The 21,899-nt window shown below is 46.4% G+C and overlaps 5 protein-coding genes and 1 long non-coding RNA gene across 11 annotated transcripts; 2 read left to right on the top strand and 4 right to left on the bottom strand.

The window, feature by feature from the left end:
- Positions 1-27: 27 nt before the first annotated feature.
- On the top strand, positions 28-4,060 carry Ppa (Partner of paired). Of its 3 annotated transcripts, none has more exons than NM_079088.3 (1): positions 28-3,490. In NM_079088.3, exon 1 carries the CDS (start codon positions 294-296, stop codon positions 1,908-1,910), a length of 1,617 nt encoding a protein of 538 aa, NP_523812.1. In that variant the 5' UTR covers positions 28-293; the 3' UTR covers positions 1,911-3,490. The 3 variants fall into 2 exon arrangements, with proteins under 3 accessions (NP_001286743.1, NP_523812.1, NP_001261138.1); NM_001299814.1 differs by having other exon boundaries at positions 28-4,060.
- An 11,259-nt stretch (positions 4,061-15,319) lies between these two features.
- lncRNA:CR44761 (long non-coding RNA:CR44761) lies at positions 15,320-15,820 on the top strand. Its single transcript, NR_124702.1, has one exon. It is a non-coding gene; the product is annotated as a long non-coding RNA:CR44761 (long non-coding RNA).
- Positions 15,803-18,428, bottom strand: RYBP (Ring and YY1 Binding Protein). Of its 2 annotated transcripts, none has more exons than NM_001299813.1 (2): positions 17,770-18,428; positions 15,803-17,385 (listed from the first exon to the last, which is right to left on the bottom strand). In NM_001299813.1, exons 1-2 carry the CDS (start codon positions 17,906-17,908, stop codon positions 17,072-17,074), a joined length of 453 nt encoding a protein of 150 aa, NP_001286742.1. In that variant the 5' UTR covers positions 17,909-18,428; the 3' UTR covers positions 15,803-17,071. The 2 variants fall into 2 exon arrangements, with proteins under 2 accessions (NP_001286742.1, NP_611705.1); NM_137861.3 differs by having other exon boundaries at positions 17,770-18,250.
- CG13516 (uncharacterized protein) lies at positions 18,393-19,870 on the bottom strand. Of its 2 annotated transcripts, none has more exons than NM_001299812.1 (3): positions 19,160-19,870; positions 18,962-19,091; positions 18,393-18,870 (listed from the first exon to the last, which is right to left on the bottom strand). In NM_001299812.1, exons 1-3 carry the CDS (start codon positions 19,413-19,415, stop codon positions 18,750-18,752), a joined length of 507 nt encoding a protein of 168 aa, NP_001286741.1. In that variant the 5' UTR covers positions 19,416-19,870; the 3' UTR covers positions 18,393-18,749. The 2 variants fall into 2 exon arrangements, with proteins under 2 accessions (NP_001286741.1, NP_001033966.1); NM_001038877.3 differs by having other exon boundaries at positions 19,160-19,583.
- Positions 19,871-20,166: 296 nt separating this feature from the next.
- Positions 20,167-21,860, bottom strand: CG30269 (uncharacterized protein). Of its 2 annotated transcripts, NM_001316431.1 has the most exons (4): positions 21,689-21,860; positions 21,497-21,632; positions 20,700-21,425; positions 20,167-20,366 (listed from the first exon to the last, which is right to left on the bottom strand). In NM_001316431.1, the coding sequence occupies exons 3-4, from the start codon at positions 21,026-21,028 to the stop codon at positions 20,261-20,263; spliced, it is 435 nt and encodes a 144-aa protein (NP_001303360.1). In that variant the 5' UTR covers positions 21,029-21,425; positions 21,497-21,632; positions 21,689-21,860; the 3' UTR covers positions 20,167-20,260. The 2 variants fall into 2 exon arrangements, with proteins under 2 accessions (NP_001303360.1, NP_611704.2); NM_137860.4 differs by lacking the exons at positions 21,497-21,632; positions 21,689-21,860 and having other exon boundaries at positions 20,700-21,076.
- CG30273 (uncharacterized protein) lies at positions 20,167-21,860 on the bottom strand. Its single transcript, NM_166542.4, has 4 exons — positions 21,689-21,860; positions 21,497-21,632; positions 20,700-21,425; positions 20,167-20,366 (listed from the first exon to the last, which is right to left on the bottom strand). The coding sequence occupies exons 1-3, from the start codon at positions 21,831-21,833 to the stop codon at positions 21,320-21,322; spliced, it is 387 nt and encodes a 128-aa protein (NP_726223.1). The 5' UTR covers positions 21,834-21,860; the 3' UTR covers positions 20,167-20,366; positions 20,700-21,319.
- Positions 21,861-21,899: the final 39 nt, after the last annotated feature.

Raw genomic sequence — 21,899 nt, 5'->3', positions numbered from 1 at the left:
TATTTCAGGCTAAAAGCAAGGCGCTTTGCCGCTGCGAGTTCAGTTTTTCTTTATCATCCGGTTCGTGCACATCGCGTCTCGGCCGCAAGAACAAAGAACACACAAATAGAACTTGGACTTCCAACTACACACAGTGCTCGAGTTAAGTGCAGTGAATAACCACAGTGAACCCTACTAGTCTTCAACTAAGCATACAAACAGTAAAATGCAGCGCATATAGGATAGCCAATCCAACAGTTAATTTCAAAAGTAGCAGTCAAGCGACAAGCCAAGTGTAAAATCAAGAGTAGGAGATGGCGACCAACACGGAGCTGCTGCCCTTCCATCATCAAACAATCGCGGTGTTGAACAATCTGAATAGCCACTGTGGCGGATCCGGGAGCAACGGAGCGGCCACCAGTGGCGGCGCGGCGATTGGCGGAGCAGGAGCCGGAGGAGCGCCCAGCTGGGCCATGGACGAACTCTATCAACAGACTGAGCTGCCCGGTCTGACGCGAACCGGAGCCACCACCACCCACCACCACCTGCTGCGCTTCACGCCCTACGCCCTGCACCACCGACCGCCGCACCACCAGCTGCAGACCTTGCCGCCGGCCCTCTACTTGCAGCATGCCGCAGCAGCTGCGGCGGCAGCGGCAGCAGCAGCGGCCCACGCCCAGCACCATCATCACCATCACCACCATCTCCCGCACAGACCAGCATCTCCGGAGAGCCCGCCGCCGGTGGAGGGCACCCACATAAGCAACCTGTTCCCAGAACTCCTCGAGCAGATATTCGAGCACCTACCAGTGAGGGATTTGGGTCGGGCAGCTCAGGTTTGCACCGCATGGCGGGATGCGGCCTATGCCAAGAGCGTTTGGAAGGGAGTCGAGGCCAAGCTGCACCTTAAGCGTTCCAGTCCGAGCCTGTTCAACTGCCTGGTCAAGCGCGGCATCAAGAAGGTGCAGATCCTATCGCTGCGCCGCTCGCTTAAGGATTTGGTCCTGGGCGTTCCGGCTCTGACCTCTCTGAACCTGAGCGGCTGCTTCAACGTGGCGGACATGAACCTGGGCCATGCCTTTAGCGTGGATCTGCCAAACCTCAAGACACTGGACCTCTCCCTCTGTAAACAGATCACGGACACGAGTCTGGGGCGCATCGCCCAGCATCTAAGGAATCTTGAGACCCTGGAACTGGGCGGCTGTTGCAACATCACGAACACAGGACTGCTGCTCATTGCGTGGGGCCTGAAGAAGCTGAAGCACCTCAATCTGCGCTCCTGCTGGCACATCAGCGACCAGGGAATCGGACACCTGGCTGGTTTCTCGCGGGAAACGGCCGAAGGCAACCTGCAGCTGGAGTACTTGGGTCTGCAGGATTGCCAGCGGCTAAGCGACGAGGCTTTGGGCCACATTGCCCAGGGCCTGACCTCGCTGAAGTCGATCAACCTGAGCTTCTGCGTCTCGGTGACGGACAGCGGACTAAAGCACCTGGCCCGGATGCCCAAGCTCGAGCAGCTGAACTTGCGCTCCTGCGACAACATCTCGGATATCGGAATGGCCTACCTCACGGAAGGCGGCAGCGGGATCAACTCGCTGGACGTCAGTTTCTGCGACAAGATCAGCGACCAGGCCCTGACACACATAGCCCAGGGACTCTACAGACTGAGATCCCTGTCCCTCAATCAGTGCCAGATCACCGATCACGGCATGCTAAAGATCGCCAAGGCATTGCACGAGTTGGAGAACCTCAATATCGGACAGTGCAGCCGGATAACGGACAAGGGCCTGCAAACGCTGGCCGAGGATCTGACTAATCTCAAGACCATCGATCTCTACGGCTGCACGCAACTCAGTTCCAAGGGCATCGACATCATCATGAAGCTGCCCAAGCTGCAGAAGCTCAACCTGGGCCTCTGGCTGGTCAGGTGATGCGTCCACCACGACTGCAACGCCTGTGCGGCGAAGGAGGCCGCTCGCGGCTCTTATAATTCCCAACCATAGATTCCGGGCGGGAAAGAGAGGGCAGACAAGATACACTGAAAACTCATAGCTTTCGTTTGCCATACCACACGCTGTACTACATTTTTTTCGTACGAATCGAGAAACGAGCAGAGAGGCACAAAACAACGCAGCAACAACAAAAAGCAAACAATGAGGCACACACAACACAACACGCACACACACTGGCAAGCAGGCAAGCATGGCGAGCGGGCGGAGTTGGGGCAAAAGGGACTGAGACTGACGACGTCGGGGGATAGAGCTGCCAGCTCAGCCGGTTTAGTGATGTTTTCGATGTTAGAAACATTTTCTTTTTTGAGAATAGGCTTTGAAATGAGAAAATATCCAATACACTAAATATCCTAAACGTATATTCTTTTTATAGTCAGACTTCCGTAACCTTCTATGTAAAAATTTATTTGAGTTTATTTGAGAACATTCGGTCCTTCAAAGTTAGGTAAAGTCCCTTTTACATGACCTGAAGTTTCGTTGCAGTTTCTATGCTTAGAAAACATAGCTTTTGTAAAAGGGACTTTTGTATACTAGTAAAACGCACACTATAGAATTACTTGCAAACGACATTTACTTAACATGACTCTTCATAGCCAGAACTAGCTATTTTCCCGCTAAGACCGGTCAGCTCTGCCCATGGAGCTCGCTCTGCTGCGTTGTTGTGTAGTGTTGTGTTCCTAGGGGGCCAGAGCGAGAGGGGAGATGCCGCTAGCGTCGGCTTACACGCACGCAGCGATAAAAAAAACGAAACAGAGAGAAAAAGAAAAAAGCAGGCAACAACAACTGCAGCTATGGCCGACAGCAACAAAGTGCATGGCGATGGAGACGCGCGATAAGCAGCAGGAGAGAGGGCGGGGGACAGCGCAGGGAGCAAGGCGAGGAGAGTGGGCAGCACACACACACACACTGCATAAACACACCCAAGCACGCATGTGTGTGTGTGCAATGCAGGCCGCAGTTAAGCAGATGCAAATAAATTTAAATAGTTTATTTTAATTCACGCTTCGGCTACAAAAGCCAGCGTCCTCCATTGCCACAGCAACAACAAAAGCAACAGCGATAAAACAACAAAATGAGAAAAGAAAAAAATAGAGAGGGAGTAGCTCCACTCCGCTCATTTCTCGCTCTCCACCGCATTTTTCTTGCCTTGTGCTGTGTGCTCCCTTTTTGTATCTTTGTATCTTAGTATCTTTTTGTTTTTGTGCCTCGGCGTTTTCTTCCCGACTTCGTTGCGAATTTGTTTAGTACAGCGTCGTTAGTAATGCCGTTTAATTTAGTTGATTAAAACGTAAACGTAAAATGTAACGAAAACTTAAGCAACAACAATGTTAATAGTAGACACTTAATGAAAATGCGTAAACTTAATTCTTAGTTCTTAACATTTGTCAAGCCACAATTAGTCAAATAACGAAAAAGGGGGAGAATAACCATTAACACAAGTTATAAAAACATGAAAAAACAACCTTGTTTAATAGCAAAAACTACACAAAACACACAAGAAAACACAAACGTTAAAGAAATTCTGTACATTTTTTATTGTTTAATTTATAAGTAAGCAAGCAAAAAAGAGAAGGTAACGATTGAAAAGAATACGCGAATTAATTCTTTTTTCTATTGTGATATAAAATGTATTGTATAAAAAAGAACACATAAGCAAGCAGCAACAAAATATTGCTAAACAATTACGTAATATTATTTAAGCAGCGAGGATTAAATTAAATAAATTAAAATTAAATCAATATGTACAATGTTATGTTAAGTCAGGATTATTACTCCGATTCTCTGTTTTTCGATTAGTTAAATGAGCCCGAATTCGATGACCTTTTGTTGAACTGCAATATACTGAATGCCTTAATTCCATTTGCAAACTATATATTATAATTAACTATGTTGATTCTGAAAAACCCTTGAGTTTCGATTGCGAGTTTTCCCTAGATCTAAGTTATTTCGACAATTGATATTTCTGTTTTAGGAGGCGCAACCCCCAAAAAATTTGAGCGATACGATGTGGAAGGAGGAACGAAGAGAAAATAAATTAAATATGTATAAAAATTAAAAAAAAAAAAAACCTGCCTGTGATTTTATTGATTGCACTGGGATGCTGCTGTTTATCTCGCTCGGCAAATGCGTAAATGTTTTGTGGGAAATTTATTTTATTCGGCACTACGTAAATGTGTGCGTGTGTGGGTTTCTGCATTTTGTAATGAACAAAGGGCCCAGCACTAATGCAATTGCAATGAAATGTGCAGCCAGCCAGAGATGCAGATGCCGATATATAAACATATGTGTATATACACACGCACACCAACAGAAATGTGCGTGTGGAGCGTATGCGGTTGTGCAACGGACACACGCACACTCCGCCAGCCTATGTACTGCAATTATTTATATTGCCTGCATTATGTATAGGCATCGATGCATTTACAAACACTTGCATTTATATACAAACACACACACACACAGAGCCATGCACGCACACAGGCACACGTAGGCGCAGCTTCATATCCCTGTGTACACATAACGGTTTTACTTGCTTGCTAACTGCTTAAATTTGCATTAAATGTGCGTATGCAACAAGAGCTGTGTGTGCGTGATTATGTACACAACGCACACTGCCGCAAAGGTATAAGCATGTACATATGTATGTACTGGTGGGGAAACCACCCAATCGGAAATTTTATTCAATCGCCGGACCCCAAAATTAAAGCTTTAAATATCCCCAGGCAGATTTGTTCCGAGCTGAAAACTCGGATTCGCCATTTGATGCAACGATCCGATTTGCCAAGAGGCTTAACCCGATGATGGTCCCGCAGTCCAGGGAAGTGGAGAGCAGAGGTCGAGAATTGTAAAGGACTTTTATTTCATATAAATCCATCGACGTATAAGGGTTATCTTCTTACAAGATCAAATCTTCAGGCAGCTCAGTTTGGTAACCTCTAGTAAAGCGGATCGATTCATTTCGCTTTAAAACTTCTGGTATGGTATTTTATTCATATTCCAAGGAAATTAAGAACTAGAATATTCTATAGAATTATATTTATTTCAGATAAGATTTTAGTTTGGAAAAGTTTCCACTTTCGGGGACTTTACATCAAACTCTCCCAAGATTGTGAGTTCCAAAGCTACACGCACAATGACTTGTTCTAATACATTAAATAAATTCCAAATTGGAAATTTCCTTCCAGCGCGCTGGACTCCCTTATATACATAGTACGTTGTAAGGTAAATCCCGGCATAAGGTCGGGTATTTCTAGTGCTACGGTCTGAACGGAGCTGAGCGGCCCGTTTAAGTTAGTTTTACTTAAAATTCAACTCACAAAACCTGACTTAAGCTCTCGCCGACCGCCCCATTCCTCCAGTGCTTCCTAGTCGAGACCTGAATCGGTGTGGTCTCCAGTCTCAGTCGCAGTCGCAGTCGCAGTCTGTGTTTCTGTTTCTGTTTCTATTTCTGTGTCTGGTACTGTTTGTGCCCCAGCTGCGAGTGGAAAATGCGACTGGAGCTGGGAGAGCGGTCGTGTGCCGGGCAAAATGTTGTTTAACCAACATTTGCATTCTATGAATTTTGAATTTTCTGAAATGCAGCCGGTAAGAAAGCGCCGAGTCACGACAGCAACACGACTTCAGGCTATGGGCTATGGGCTATCGGCTACCGGCTATCGGCTATAGCCCCCCATTTTCCAACGCTTCTGGGGTCCATTTGCCTGATGTCAGACAGCCCGACTCTCCGCCCTACGGCTATCGCTTATCTTATCAATGCGCCGACATGGGCAGGCAAACGGAGCCACCCCCCAACGGGCAACCACCCACCGAACGGGCCTCGTCACTTATCGGTCACGATGGGTGTGAGATGGTGGGCGGTGGTGGGGGTGATGTATACGATTTCCAGGGGAACTGCAATTGCATTTGCGTCGTGCAGAGGGGACAGCTGCAATTGTTACACGTAGAAAAGCAGATATTTTGTCTTAACTTAACTCGTTAGGCTTTTTTTTAATAAAGTTTACCAACATTTTCCATCAGTTTTCGGCTTAAACTTTGATATAGAGGTTAGGACAGAGGTTAACTCTCAACACTGCTAATCTTTATATGAGTTTTGTTTAGAATAACATGAAAGATGATACCCCCCAACTAGTTTTGTCAAATGACATTCCAATTAACCAAATGGCATTAGACTCAAGACTCAAAATTGGCATTAGAAAACAGTCAAAGATTCAAAAGACTAAGTAAAAAAATCATACAAACAAGGCTTGTTGTATTTTAGTTAGGAAACTCGAAATAGATAAACAATTTGTGATATATTTTTTTTATAGAGTTCAGATCTGTGTGGTGCATTCTCCCTGTGCGTGGGGCCTTCTTGTAGGGGGGGGGAGGTCTCATTAGCATGGCCGTGGCAGTGAAAGCCATCGAGGGGGATCCTGTGTGTCGTATCCGGGTCTAACTCCCATTTATCAGCATTTTCCACACACTCGCCATGAGACGAATTCCAAAATCGATTCCATGTTGCTGCTGCTGCTGCTGCTTACACTTGGCCGTAATGTCGCACAGGGAGTTTGAGTTTGAGTTTGGGCTGGTGACTCGACGGCAGTCTGGCATCCAAATGTGTTCCTTCCACACAGATACACACGCACACACACTGCGTTGAGGGGAGGGTACGAGGACGAGGACGAGGACGTCGAGCAACCCTTCGCACATTTCCATTCCATTCCCTTTCGCTGCGATTCGTTCGGTCTAGCGCTTTGAATTCAAACCCCCGTTTTTTCAAAGGACTAACTTCAAATGCCGAAAATAAATGCCCAACTCCCCCCGCTCTCCCCCTCTGACCATGCTCCCTCTTCGCCAAGGGAAATGCATTCTACGTACGTAAAAAAGTAGAAGGAACGAAGAAATTTTAATCCACAACGGACCCGTATGTGTGTCCCCTGGATACCCGGTCGCGTGTGTGTGAGTGTGCGTGTCATGGATACACATTTCGTGAATGCCGCCCAAGGTGACCATGGAAGGATATGCGAGGCACCACCATTAGCCACAGCTAGAGCTGTAGCTGTAGCTGTAGCACCACCGAAACACAAAGCAGCACCACCATCTGCAATCGCAGCAAGGTTATCACAGCAGCCACACACACGCACACACTCGAATCTACCTGCCTTCCTTCGAATGGAGGCGGATGTTGCATGCCAGGGATCGTTGGGCGTGGAATGTGGAAACAGGTGTCCTTGAATCCCTCGACCGAGAGCAGGAAGCATTCGATGACTAATCGCGGCGCTGAGAGGGGGAGTCTCCCTGGGAATATCAGTCAAGTGGTATGCTCTTGGAGTTATGTAGTAGCATTTCAGATAAAAGTATTTATTCTAGATGTATCTTGATCCAAAGTGCATAATAAAATCTTGTACAGTTATCTAGAAGCTATGTTCTGTGGTTTTAAACGAAATGTTTAAGGACTCTGGATAATCCATTATATTATAAGATTGAATGTTTTGTTGTACACAATTGTAGAATAGCTATACATTGGCTTTTAATCCATTTGATTGCACCTATTTACGTCGAACTTCTATAATTCGCAGGAAAGTGAAAGTTATGACCAATAGACTTTTGTGAAACATACCTAGAGACTCCAGTTCCCTTTTGTATTAAAGAGTTTCGACTACAATCCCACTTCTTCCTTAGAACATAAGGGAAATTAGTAAAAAAAATATCACAGACAGTGGAATGTGAGCAAAACGGCAATATCAACATCAGCAGCGAATGTGAAACAAGCGCTGAGATACAGATACAAAACACTTATTTTTAATTTCGATGAATCACCATCGGTTTGGTTCAGTTCGCTTTGGGTTCAGTTCGGTTTTGGTTTTGGCTTTGGTGTTTTGGTTTGGTTCAGTTTGGCTGAAACGAAATTCAGCGACGTCGTCGATGACTGCATGCCTCGCACTGAAGACTGAAGACAGAAGACGGGAGAACGGAGAACGGAGAACGGAGAACGGAAAGCCGAGAACAGAGACGACGCAAAACAAACTGAAAGAATGCACAAAGAGCAGACGACGATCAAAGCGAAACGTAAGGGAAAAACGTTACAAAAAAAGTTCGGGGGGAATAATACACACACATGCACGAATGTATCTCCAGTCGAGGGCCCCAACCCCTCCGACATTCCACAGACCCTACGCCAGTTGACAGAGATAAGGGGTTATCGTAGCCCTCAAAGTTTACTTGGAGGTAGGTTTTGCGTTCCCGTTGTTTTCCAAAAACTTATCTACCGATTGCTCCGTATTTTGAGGATTGGCAAAGGAAGTAATGTGGTGGTAAGCTTGATGCCCAAAAGATTCAAGCTACCTAAAAAAATTAAAATCTATATATATATCTATATATCTACATTCAATTGTACTGAAATTCATTCGTTAATTTTTTGGCACACAGCTTAAAACAGTCCGTGCACTGCGAGAATAAATAACTATACAGTCGAAGCTTGCAAATTCAAAGATACAAAGCTACTACATACTCCATAAGTTCTTCCAACTCCAAACAGATAGAACCTATTATTTTTTCGAGTGCCCGCCTTTGAGGAACATCGCAGGCGGGCTGTCAGCATCCTTTTGTGCGCAGGAGAATAGAGCAGCGGCGGAAGTGCTTTGTCGCCATTGATGTGACAACGACTTCCGCTGTCTCAGCCTGACCTGGGCAGTCCGGCTCTTTCGTCGGCCTGGACTGCTCGCAAATATTGATTATTCGAGATTGCGTGCCATATGGGCTACGGCAAGGTGAGGAATGGAGCAGCGCAGGAGCGGCGGGGCGGTGGCGGAGGCGGAGCAGCGTTGTGAGGGGGTGGCTAAGTCACCGACAACGGCGCACATCAAAGGCTTCGTCAAAGTTCTCATTCTGGCGTTGTTGCTGTCGTCATTTGCATTTTGGCGGGTTCCCAATGAGAAGCGAGCGAAGGTCTCTCAAATTGATTGTGAGCCGCAAAACCTGGGAAAGACCTTTGCATATGCATGTCAAGAGTTGTCCGGTGTTCGGTGCTCGGTGCTCGGTGCTCCATTGTTGTTGCAAGCTGCTGCTGTTGTTGTTGTGGTTGCATGTTGCTGCTGTTGCCAATATTGCTGCTCAGCCTGTTGCTTGGCTTCGCCTGGCAGCCGGGTTTCTGTGTCAGCCACCTGCCTGCCTGCCAGCCTGATCCGCCTTAGGATCTTTGCGACTCGTTTCAGCACCCTGCCTGCCCTCCCCCCCCCCACCATGCCCCTCTGCACCAATGTGCTCCCCAACCCGCTCCTGTTAATTGCTAAGGCTGACCGATGCCACGCCCCGAAATGAATATTAAAATGTGTTGCAACAAATACGAAGAGCACATGAATAAGTAAAAACCGTTGACCACTGCAGCCGAGAGCCAGGATAGCACTTCCTTTTGACCACAGCATTATCATCGAAAAGGGAGTCACTGGAGTGAAATGTCTAAGTGAAATTTTAGATGCTCTGTAAGCATAACAAACTGTGACCGTTTAAATAAATACACAAATATATCAAATACATACAATAACCCAATAGAATTTGAGATGATTTAAAAATATTTGTGCTTCGCTTTTGGAAACCCAATTCGTTTTCAATAGAAGCGTTTGAACAAAGTGACGTGATAAATTAGTAGTCATCCTTTTGCAGGTTAGATTAGGGTATGGCTTTTGCATAAAAATGGGCACCCAAATCAAATGTAACCAAATCATTATCCGCAGCCACACAAAAATGACGTGCGTGCAACAAAAATGCAATCCGAATCGGAATTGCTGATGCACTCTGGCGATTGTGTTGTTGCTGCTGTTGCTGTTGCTGTTGCTGCCGCTGCTGTTGCGCTTCAATGTCGCTGCAGTGTGCTGTTGATGGAGTTGCAGCTATTGCTGCTGCAGTTTGTTCAGTACATGGTCGGAATATATTGTATATGCTTAATGGTGGGCGGTGGGGCGTGTGCGTGTCTGCTATTGGGGGTGGCGCTGCTTTGGGGTTGCATTTGGTGGACAGGAAACTTGATAAGTTGCCCAGTACAAAGGAAATGCATGAAATGTGCATGGAATGCATCGTGTCTGTGGTTACTGTGTGTGCGTGTGTGGCTGTGCAGATAATTGCAATGTTTGATTATCTCTCGCCTGCCCCGGAATGTAGGCAATAAATAATGAATGCAGTATTTTTTTAGTGTTTTTATGACCGCCTCTATATTTCGAAAATTATTTGAATTTTTTAGCAATGCATTTTTTTATTTTATTTAACATTTACATCGGTCCACAAGCCTTTTGAGCTGCTTAACTTAAGCACGACCGTTGAGTTTTCAAAACGTATTTCAAGCTCATTCAGCAACTGAGAGATAGATTCAGCAGTCCAAACACAGATACTACTCACCAATACCCTTACTGGGAAGAGAAAAGTCGCTCTGTCGCTCGCTCTCTCTCTCTCTCTCACTGAATGGAAGGGGGAGCACAAAATAGGGGGGGGGACAAATCCGCCCCAGAAAGTATCTCAATCGTTCGGCCCGCCTGCATCCACTCGATTTTCTCGATTCTTGCCAGGGCGATCGGCGCCAGCAAGTTGGAAATTCGTTGCCAATGCCGCATTGGGCCACATTTATATGGAACATTTTGGTGGCGGACGCACCATAAAGTAGCGAATACTTTTATCTGCCGCCTGCTTGCGTTGAATTTCATCGATTTTCAGATACTTTTCGGGGCGGCGCGCCAGCAAGTATGGGGAAATGTCAAACGCTCGACGGCGTGGCGGCGAATTCGCTACTTGATGGCTGCCTCAAATGGGCGCTGCGCCCCCCGCTCCGCTCCCTCGCAGCCGTAGATGTTGTAGCTGTAGCTGTAGATGTATCCGTAGCTATAGCCATACAGCTATTGCTGGAGCTTGCCGTCTTGCCTGGCCGCCTTGCCTTTCGCCTCCATTTTGCTCCATTCTGCCAGGGCTGCAACGGCCGTATGGTTCTATATGGTACTTTTGAAAATATTTGGTGTTTTAAACTTTAAGTTGCAAGTATCTTATGGAATTCCAACTATGTAGTAAACATAATTTGCAAGCTGGAATTTAAAACAAATTACAAGATCCTCTAACTAAGAAATTAAAAATGTTATTCTAAAAAATAACATGATTATCAAATCAATTAGATTATTAATTCGACTTAAATTGAAATGTATTATTTATTACTCACTACCGATCTTAAAAACTCCAAGTTAGCCATATGCTATAATCTATAGTTCTCTTAAATATAGTCCTATCTACCTTTGTACTTTGTTCTCCCCCGGGAGTTACATACGCTTTTCTAGGGAGGGAGGGTACACATTCTTATCGGGCCTCCGTCAGCTGTACAAACCGAAAATATCATTTAATTTTCGGTGTTCCCCGATAAGGAAGCAAACTTGGGCTTCGATCGCAGATAGCCAGCGTCTCGTTTTCCGAATGACCCATTTCGAAAGAAAGATGGTCCCGAAATAGTGAAGTTTGTGATAGATGGGCTGAGGATACTGATGGGTTAGCTTAATTCGTCTTTTAAAATGTTAGTTATGTTTTAATTTTCAATTCACTAAGTTAAATATCTGATTCATAACCAGATAAGCTTACAATATTTATGCGTTTCCGGGAAATTCACCTGGTTAGCTTGACCAGGGGGATGCCCCACGTTGTTTATAAAAACAAAGCTCTCCAACAGAGTTAGTTCAGACTGCGCTGATGTCAATGCTATAGAGTGTGGCTATAATATCTGTTCGGATATTTCGGAAATGCTGCAGCCCTGGAACCTTTGGCCGTTTGTGCTGCGCTGTCGCCTGGCAAGTATTTTTCTTTCTTGGACTTGGACACATAGCGTTCGTCCGTGAATTTTCTTCCCCGTCAGCAGCTGCAAATACAGGGTGCCCCACCGATCGCGTACCGCCACCCTTGCCCCATTCCCCCCCGAACATCCCATCCGTTGGAAACAAGCAGACGAACTTCGCCCCAAGGCTGGGCCTCCGTTGCTCCACGTCTCTGGTTTCTCGTCACGCAGCGGGAAAAGGCAACAAAAATATTGTTTTTTCTCTCGAGTTGCTCGTGGCCCTGTATCCCCCAATATATGTATGTGTGTGTGTGTGTGTGAGTGTATATGTGTGGGGCAGCTGAGCGTGTGTGCGTGCAAGTGTGCGAGAGTTTAAGCTTAAAGCTATTGTACACTTGGTGTGTCGTGTCTGCCTCCCTCCCCCCTCTGCTTCGCTCCCCTCACCAGCGCCTTTCTTCTCAACCGCCCCAGCTCTTCTTCTTCGGCCTCTCCTTCGTCCTCGTCCTCGGCGGCCTGTCGCTGTCCTTTCAGCCAGAGCCAGCGAGCAGCCAGGCAGGATGGAGCGGCTTAGTGGCCATTGGGATGAGCAACGAAGGGATACTCTTTCCTTAATTATGCAATATTTTGTAATGAATTTTTATTTAAACAGCACATTATTATTTATTGGATATTTTTTTTTTTACTATATTCTTAGATATTATGCAAGTTCATTTCAATCAGCAAAGTTGTGTTACCCACTGCGACTAGGGTGTTCCACTAACGTTGCCTTTGCTGTTGCCAGTGTCGCCATCACCATGGCAGTCATCGCAGCCAGCTGCCTCGGCCCTGCCACGCCCCCTGCACAACTCCAGCTCCCCCCGCACCCGCTCCCGCTCTCAGATTCCATTTGGTGTCTCTGGTTCTTCGGTCCCTGGTCGGTCCTACGCTTTTGCCAACGCATTTTTGTTTTGCTTAGAGCGCAAGTTATGCGGGCGCCAAGAAGGAGAAATCGAGAACCGAGAGCCGGCAGATGATGGAACAAGATGCAGATGGGCTGGGTGTGCAGATGGGGAATACCTCTTGGTACTCGACACATGCCGACAGGTATCGAAAATGTTGCCCAAAATGCAGCTCAGCGCGTTTGCCGGGGAAAAAAAAGTGAGGGAAAAACCCGAGCTACGGTGGAATTGAAGCTGGCGGCAAAAGTTTGTAGGCAAAGTTGTTCTTTAAGCTGACTTCACCTGACGTCAGACAGCACGCCGGAAGAGCCAGCCGAGCAATCACACCACCCCAAAAACGCCCTCGGTGGCAGCCCAGCAGAGTACACCCCCTAAGGCCGACACCACCCCCATCCACATCCCCATCCCCATCCCCATTCCCTGCGTATTTCCCCGGCACACGCACCTTTACACATTTTTCCACTTCCCTTTCATTCCTCCGCCGGCGAGTCCGGGACTCCTTCGCTGCTCCGGCTCTGGGGCCAAATGAAAAATTGCACACGCGGGAATTTGATTTTAACATGAGAAATAAACACAATGAAGCTGACGGCCCAAGCGGGCAGGGCCAGGGGCGTTGAGGGGGGCTTGGGCGTTGGGGTCCGAGGGGCTCTCAAAGGACCCGAGGGGGTGATGGTGACACTGCGATTGTCGTACGTTCTTCGCTCCACGAGAAACTTTAATTTCCAACTTTAATTAAATCCAGAAGCGTATGCCCATTGCTTGCCCATTTGTGGGTCAGGTTATTGATGGTACAAAAAACTAGAACAAGTTCCTAAGCCAGTTCATATTGACCAGTTGAAAAAAATTCCTTAACTCATATGTAAGTTAAACATTTTAAATTTAAGTATTGTTTCTTAGGGGTTGTTAAAGATACCAGCCAAAGCTGTCATAAATCATTTAAAATTGAAATCTATAGTCGAAATATTTTGCAAAAACTATATGTACTTGTGGCCAGCTGTCTCTCGAATTTCGGATATAAGTACTCTTAATTATTCGGCGAATCTGATATATTTGACAGATTTCAATGGGTGACGAGCAATAATTTCTTGGTGCATGAAATTCGACGTGCTGTGGCACATTAGAAACAGATAAGCGACAGCAAATTTTCGTTTTCCAGCCCAGTTTTCCTTCGTCTTTCTAGCTACGCCCCCACCCCTTCGGAAATCCCTTTGGCAGCCACCCCTTTCGGATAGATTGTGTTTTACGTTGCTCGCATTCCTAGCCTAATGCTGGAATTTCAATTTTAAAGACTAACTTGATTACCAGATGGGGTGGGGCGGCGCAAGGAGCAGGGTAGTTCCCCATTGTCTCTCGCATGAGTTGGCCCAAAGTTACTCGCAAGGATCAAAGTGACATAAGTTTGCCGTTCGCTGCCGACTTCGGCTACAGATTTGGCTTTGGCTTTGGATTCATCTTCGGCTCCAATTTATCTAATGCCAGCTAAAGTTTTTAATGTAATTAAAATGGCTAAAGCCTAAAGAGTGTTTAAAACCGGCAGATATCGCAGCTTTAAGGGGATTCCCCCACGCGGCATTGGTTATCTAGCACACACACACACGTACAGATTTAGACACACACGTGCGCGTTGTGCCATAAAGTGCTCAAGTTACTTGCGAGGATTACCAGTCGCACCCCAGAAGGCGCCGCCCATTCCTACTTGCCAGGCGATCCTCAAGCTGGACAACGCGGCGTATGCGTCATGCGAAAGCAATGCCCGGCAGCAGCAAGGAGTTTTTAACATTTTCCAAATGCTGCAACGTTGATTTTGCCTATTTTTTTCTCGCTCCTTCGACCAACGAACGAGAATTTCCCACTACACACAAGGACGCAGGACGAAGGCGGAGGGAGCCAGGACGAAGGACCCTGGACCGGTTGGGTGGCACAGGATGTGCGGACGGTCGCACAGATGAGGCGGAAGCACGGACAAACAAACGGATAAGAAGGCGTAGGGCCACGAAGGACGAAGGACGAGGAGTTGCTGTAGTTGTAGCTGGAGCCCAAGAACGAAGCGCACATGGAAGATAAGCGCACAGAGTGTGGCGCTGATAACGCAGGTCCTGCTGCCGCCTGTGGGCCGCAACTAGAGGGATGGAAATCGGGGGGTGACATGCCGGGAGGTCCTGTGAATTTTAACATTTTAGAGAAAATACGAACGACGAGAGCTTCGAGCGACGAGCTAGAAGTCTGAAGCGAATTGCGCGAACTACGGGTGTGGGATGTGGATGTGGATGAAATCGGGTGTGTATGTATGTAAGTACAGTCAAGCCTCGTTCAGTGCATTCTTGTGAGCTAATTCAAGGGAAATAAATTTATATTTACAACATTTTAATTTGTTGGTAAACAGTAAAGAACTGAGAAGAAATCAAAACATAAACACAAGTTTTACAATTAGCGAACATCGAACATGCTTAATAGGTATCCAAGCATACATTACACAAAGCGGGTTGATGTTAGTATAGTTTGACTGTGCCAGCATAGCTGGAACGAAACAATTTGTAATTTATTTGCGAAGCGTGCGATGTGCTCCGGCTCTGTGCGAAAAGTTGAGGCAGCTGCCAAAGGCGTAGCCATCGACCAGAGACAGTGGCTCCAGCTCCGGCTCCAGCTCCAGCTCGAGCACCATCTCCTGTTCCCGTTTTCCGTGCATCTGAAACCGAAACTCTGGCAGAAGCGCTGCTCTGATCTGAGGCCCAAAAACTGGAGGCCGGGAGCACGCGTAAGCAGATACTCTGATACAGATACAGATGGTGCTCGGGCTGCGCCCCCCCCCCCCCCCCTTTCGGAACACACTCACACACAGAAGGGAGGATGGGGGAAAGGCGATGCGTGGGTGGTCCTGGGTCCTGGGGAAACGGTGGATGTACTGGCATCCAGCCGGGGTGGTTCTCGCTGCTGCCTTGCTCTTTAAAGACCTTTAAAGTTTAAGCCGAATGTCAGCCATAAAAAGAATCAAAAATAAAACTTGGCAACAAAAGTTTAGCAAGTTGGATAAGCCCAAATAAAAAATATTAAATTGAACTCATCTTAGGGCGGGAGAGAAGACAACGACTCCTTGGAATAGCATTTTCGAAATTTATTTAATGTATTTTATAATGCTTTAAAAGTTTACGCTTTACAATTGGAATTCAAGTTTTAACTATCCGTGTTGTCGTGTGAGTGCGGCTTTAATTGCGTTTGCTTAAGTTTTGTCTTTGTCTTTGTCGTTGCTGTTGATTAATGCTCAACTGGCCAAGCATTTGGAATACAAACTGTTCATATTAATTGTACATGTTTACGATAATCCAAATTGAAGTTTGTCTATTGGAAGTTGTTTCTTGACTACAGTCGGCAGTTTCGAGTGGGTGTGTGTTAGTGTTCATGTGTGGCTAAATAATCTATCTCAAAATACAAATATCAAGCACTTTATAAACCATTATATCTGTTATCCAATATTAAATACAATCGTTCATATCAAAATTCATGTTTTTCATTGTTTGCTAAGTAATTATTGCTATGGTGGAAGAGCGTTTAAGCTCTGCTAAGTACAAAATTCTCTTTTTGCGAGTTCGAGTATTCGTCTATTGTTTGCTGGCTGTGAGGCTATCTCGGGTGTAAACCAAAAGGAAAATCGGATTCGGGCTGGGTGCGTGTGCGGACCTCTCTATATCTGGTTGGTAACGCTTAATCAGTCTTGTATACAAACAAATTAAAATTAGCAAATTGTCTACAACCAAGCTACGTGGCTCTCTTCTCGCTACACTTCGTTGTCAAGCAGCATTTTCTAGTCAAAAAAAAAAGGGCAGTTTATAATAGTTACACAAACCATGGGGGATGGGCGCTGCTAGTGGAACATTGAGATTAACTTGCACTTAGTTAAACCATATTTTAATTCGACACTTACAAAACAAATGATATCTTTGTTGAACATGTACACGGCGGTTATACATAGTTACCTTTGCATCAATAAATTAGGAATTAGAGTAGCAGAATTAAATTACAACTAAAATTACGATACGAGACAGAGATATTCAGGGAACTCATGCATCGCTATTTACAGGGTCTAGCGCATTTTAAAATGGGATTTGGAGAGCGTCGTGTAAATGCAATCGACTCGCCGTCGCTTCGCTTTGCTTTGCCATCTTGGCCTGGGCTGGAAGTCATGAACTAGTGGGGGCTTGGCTTTCGGGGCTTTAAACGTGGCCTAATACTTGGTAACTTAAATGGATTTCGATTTACAATTGTTATCGCCAGGGGCCTAACACTTAGAATTTACAACTTGTAACAGGGGAGCGGGAACCGTGGCGTAGAATATTGGGGAGCTGGGGGCGAGGAGGCCTTGTATCCCTCCTCTAACTCCGGCTGTCGTTGCTCTCGCTGAAGCTCTGCTCACTGGATTCGCGTCGGCTGCTCACCGGCTTGGCCTTGTACTCTGTGATGAACACGGTCACCGAGTTGACCGTCACCTCTCGCGTCTGTGCCGTCGATCGGTCCACGTTTTTCAACCGTGCCGGATACCGCTTGTGCCTCTGCCGGTCGTGCCCACTGCCATGCCGTGATCCGGAGGCGGACTTCCCGTTGGGCATGTTGACACTGGCTCCTGGCAAAGTGGCGGCCTGCTGGGCGACTAGCGCTGAGTTCAGGCGTGGCTTTCGCGTGGAGGTTCCTAAAAAACAAGGGTGTATAGTCTTATTGAGCGCACCAAAAATAGTATATAAATAGTTTAAAATTGTTTCAATTAGCATGTTTATCGTTTCGAGAAGTATTCCCGGTTTCTGCGCAGTGTGAATTTATTTATTCTACGTAAGCAAATCGATACCATCGTTGGCCATCTAATCAACAGTCAACAGTCTTTTTTTGACTATTACTATCTACAGTTCAACCAGATATATTCCAATATTGTTAATACCGATGTGTGTGTATCCTTGTAGAAGGATAAACAAACCGATCCATGACACATGATCAAGAAAGCGAAAATCGGAACATGGCTGGCAATCTGCTCAATCTTGGAACTCGGAAGCGAAAACGAAGCAAAATCGGGGTCACTTACCTTTCCGCACGTCGCACATGCGACACTTGAAGGCCTCCGCCGAGTTTCTATATGTGCAGACGCTGCAGTCCCAGAAGTTCTCCTCGATCACCTTCGCCTGCCGCTTTTGTCGTCGCACCGGCGAGGATTTCTTGTCCATAATACAGGAGGAGAGGAGGAACGCCTGGGCGCCGCTGGAGTAACCGCAATCCAATCGAATCGGACCAAAACGAATCCAATGAAAATGCCCGACTTTTCCCTCTGCCACCGCCTCTGCCTCTGCCCGCCCCTCTGCTGATCCGCTGCTGCTGCTGGCCGTGTTCCTGTGATGTTTGGTTGCTCTGCTCGCACCTTTGCCACGCTCACGCACACACGGTGGCCTCAGTGGAGATTCGCTGCGCTTTTGGCACGCATTTGTTGCTTAATTGGAGCGTTTTCGGTGGCTTTTTGTTGTGAAAAAAACTTTCTGCAATTGTCTTTTTGGCTGCGGCAACATTGCCATATCGTAGAAGTGCTCAATGCCAGGCTATCGATATTTCGATAGTAGCGCGCAGCCAGTGTTGGCTAGCGTATGGTGCTGATCTGGCAACTCACTTTTCGATTGGGCGCCAAACTACGTTTATTTTGAAATGTGGCTTGTCATTGTTTTGTGTTTGCATTTTATTGTGAAGCTTACGCCCACGCTTTTATTTTTCTAGCCAGCCAAAGGCCAGCTGCTTCAGCAACAATGGGAAGGTAAGCGGTTTTGCTTATGTTTACTATAGTGGTGCTTATGGGTAAAGAAGAATTTGGGAAACTTATTAAATTGTTTTTAAGCTACCTCACATATGCTTAAATGACCAATGATGATTCTTTTTGACGCCTTGCGCTCTAGCCAATGGCCTATGTACATACAACCTTAATTTAGCCGCTGGCAAGCATCAGCTGCGTTGTGTTTACTTATAACTTGTATCTGTTCTGTCTGTCTAGCCCCCAGATCACGTTTTATCTTGGCAGTCTTATCATCGGTTCATCCCCTTTGGATTGTAGGCTCCCAGGAAGGTGTTACACTTGCGACAATAGTGGTTTCCAGTGCGGCAACTGTTCATGCAATAGGGAACAAAACAGGCACAGCAGCAGAATCTTTAAAGAGGATGAGACATGAAATATATAAATTTAAGATAAATCAATAAGCAGATAAACTCTACTCCTTTTTATAAGAAACTCAACTTACCCGACCAAACAGAGGAGACCTGCCACCATATGGGTCCTGGAGTTAGCCGTGTGTGTCATCCTCGTAGTTTTGTTGGCTCCACAGGCTGGGCAGAGAACCCTACTTCGATTTGGACCCAAGTGTAGAGTATCTGCAACAGCAGGGAGTGACGTCAGTAGAGCTTCACAGCCGAACTATAACTATGTGCAAACTACACACCTGTTGGAACCACTGTGGGTGGTTGTGGGGCTGGCTGCTCCACGACAACCACTGGCGGTGGTCGTGCTGGGGCGATTGCTGGTGCGGAAACCGCTGGAGCCACCGGAACAGACACCGCCACATCGTACGACGGAGGAGCCTCGATGGGCAGGCCGTTGGCGATGGGATTGCCCAACTCCCTCGTTGGCGTCGGCGAGGGGGCCGTCGGGGCGTTGAAATCCACTTGCGGATAAAGCATGGCTCGCTTCTGATCCATGGTTAACGCACTATAAAACCCTTGCTCTAGTGCGAAGTTCGGGTATGGTTTCGACTTATTAAAATGACTAAGAGATTCTGGTTCTCGCTAAGCGAAAAAAAAAAGTTGTTTACTTTGCGTATTTACAACTAGACGGCGTCTTTTGCACTTCGAACGCCGCTCGCAACTGCCAGCGAATTTGGATCCAGGTAGAGATTCAGTTTCAGTTTTTTTTCGGCTCAGATCGGAGCGAGCTTGGAAAAGCTCCCATCCGGTTGAGCAATCAGTTTTGGGGCTGTTGCAAAACCGAAAGTATCTCTCGAATACTGTTTACCGAGCTTTATCTAGTGCACACAATGATCTTCATTGTTTATCGAACTTATCTCAGGTACGGGAATAGGATGTCCGATAAAGATACAGATAGCCACTTCAGCATAGTCAGTAATTAGTTAGGCTTTTGGCAAATAAAGCTGATATATAGGATTCCAAGGGCGTAATAGTCAGCAGAGTATAATTTAACATTAAGCAAAAAAGCTTTCAGCAATTAAATCGAAAAAATTACTGAATAACTTAACCAAGAATGGCCTAATAATTGAAGTTAAAAAACCAGTTTACTTTGGTTTTTAAGAGCAAATTTAAAATTAAATATTTAGGTCATCAATAATATTATACTTATTTGAAAACTGGGTTAATTTCGCTAACACAAAATAGTAATTCTATGCCACTTTAAAGCTCTTAAAGCGTCACTTGTAATGACGAAATACTTCGCTTTAGTTCAGTTTGCGTGCTGCAGTCCATTTATTAACTAATTACTTGAAGAAAATATGTACACATGAACAGGTCGCCCCCGAAACATTTTTGGTTGCTCATTTGCGATCGTAGGTGCCCAAATAACGATCGCACATGCCACAGTAGTGATTGGTGTTCATGCAACTGGAAATGCAGTACGGCAGACACACACAGCAGTACAACCTGTAGGGAAGTAAAAGAAAAGGAAGTGAGTCACCGACAAGTGGATTATACACCTAATAGCCAAGGTCTATTCTGTGCGATTATTGCTGGCTAAGACTATCATTTGATGTAATATATAGCCTTTGTTTCTGATGCTAAGCTACTAAAAATATATCATAGATATGAAATGAAATCAAAAATACATATATAAATACAAAAGAGTGCTCTCTGGTAAGGAATGAAATTTATCTATTCTATGCTATTCTCATTCCGAATAAATTGAGCTTTTTCTGTTTCGAGTGCCCAAAGTGGGCTACTGGCCCACACACAGTGTTATCTATTTCGGGTACTCACTGGAACAGGCATAATATCAAGGCTATCAGATGGGTGCGCGAGTTGGGCTTGAAGGAGACCCGTGTCCGGGCGTAATTGTGGCAGTACGGGCACTGCACGTCCATGGGCTCCGGGCCGTACGGTGAACCGGGCACCACGACGACCGTGTGCTGTGTGGTGGATGTGCTCGCTGGAACTGGAGCTGGTCCCGTGGTTTCAGCCGGAGTGGTTGTGGCCTGGTCGTAACTGGGTGGAGCCGGTGGCAGAAGGTGTTGTTGCTCGGGTGTCGCCTGCAGCTCGACGGATCCCTTGGGCGCCTCCAAGGGTGCAGCTGGATAGACGGAATCCATGATATTTTGGCCCAACTGGGTGTGTGAATCGCTGGAAAATGACTCAAGGGAGCGCCGTTGGAAAAAAAAATGTGTCTCGCGTATCGCGTATTCTTATCAAGTAAAGCCAAAAGCTTGGCGGCCCGATTGTTTACCCCATTGGGGAAATTTCATCGTACAGCTGTCGGTCTGTGGACACCTGACCAAAAATGTTCGCATTCGTGGATGATTTTGTGTGTGGGTGTGTTGAGGTTGTGAGCGTTGATCGGTTCGATTTGGTTGGGTTCGTTTGGTTTTGTTTACTCCGTATTACTAATCGCTGTTGTAGACGCCGACGAACTTATTGCAATTGCCGCAAAAGTGATTGGCGTTCATGCAGCTGGTGGCGCAGTAAGGCAGGCAGGCACAACACCAGAGGCTGTTTGTGATTTTCCACCAGAGATTAGATAAGATGGTAGCACGGGGCTGGTGAGAATCTGCAAATCTTACCCAACGATGCATAGAATGGCGGCCATGCAGTGAGTTTTCACACTGGGCGAGTACTCCACGCGGGTCAGTTTCTGGACATGGCAATGCGGGCAGGTGATGAAGGTGGGATCCGGACCCACCGGCAATACAGCTTGATCTGCAAGTCATTGTCAATGTTAATCTTATGTCTGTCACATTGAGAAAAAAACCCACGTTGTATGATCACCACGGGCGGAGGTGCTGTCGTGTGGTGAACCACCCGAACTGGCGCCTGCACGTGCACCACCTGCTCATAGCTCGGTGGGGGCATCTGGTGGGGATAGCCCGGCGCTCCCGCCGGCTGCTGATTGTACTGCATCTTCGTTTGGTTGGTAGTCACGAACTGAAACCGAGTCTTGCGTTTCACTACTCTTGCGACTGCTGT

The sequence above is a fragment of the Drosophila melanogaster genome, chromosome 2R, assembly GCF_000001215.4.
Source record: "Drosophila melanogaster chromosome 2R".
NCBI lineage: Eukaryota > Metazoa > Arthropoda > Insecta > Diptera > Drosophilidae > Drosophila > Drosophila melanogaster.
The sequence above is the reverse complement of the archived record's forward strand: the minus strand, read 5'-3'. Positions and strand labels throughout refer to the sequence as shown.

Coding starts and splice junctions, on each gene's coding strand:
- Ppa (NM_001299814.1), top strand. CDS start 294: ATGGCGACCAACACGGAGCTGCTGCCCTTCCATCATCAAACAATCGCG.
- CG13516 (NM_001299812.1), bottom strand. CDS start 19,415: ATGGATCAGAAGCGAGCCATGCTTTATCCGCAAGTGGATTTCAACGCC. Junction 19,092..19,159: donor ACCCACAGTGGTTCCAACAG/GTGTGTAGTTTG, acceptor CTGCTGTTGCAG/ATACTCTACACTTGGGTCCA. Junction 18,871..18,961: donor GGTCTCCTCTGTTTGGTCGG/GTAAGTTGAGTT, acceptor TCCTCTTTAAAG/ATTCTGCTGCTGTGCCTGTT.
- RYBP (NM_001299813.1), bottom strand. CDS start 17,908: ATGGACAAGAAATCCTCGCCGGTGCGACGACAAAAGCGGCAGGCGAAG. Junction 17,386..17,769: donor CATGTGCGACGTGCGGAAAG/GTAAGTGACCCC, acceptor CTTGTTTTTTAG/GAACCTCCACGCGAAAGCCA.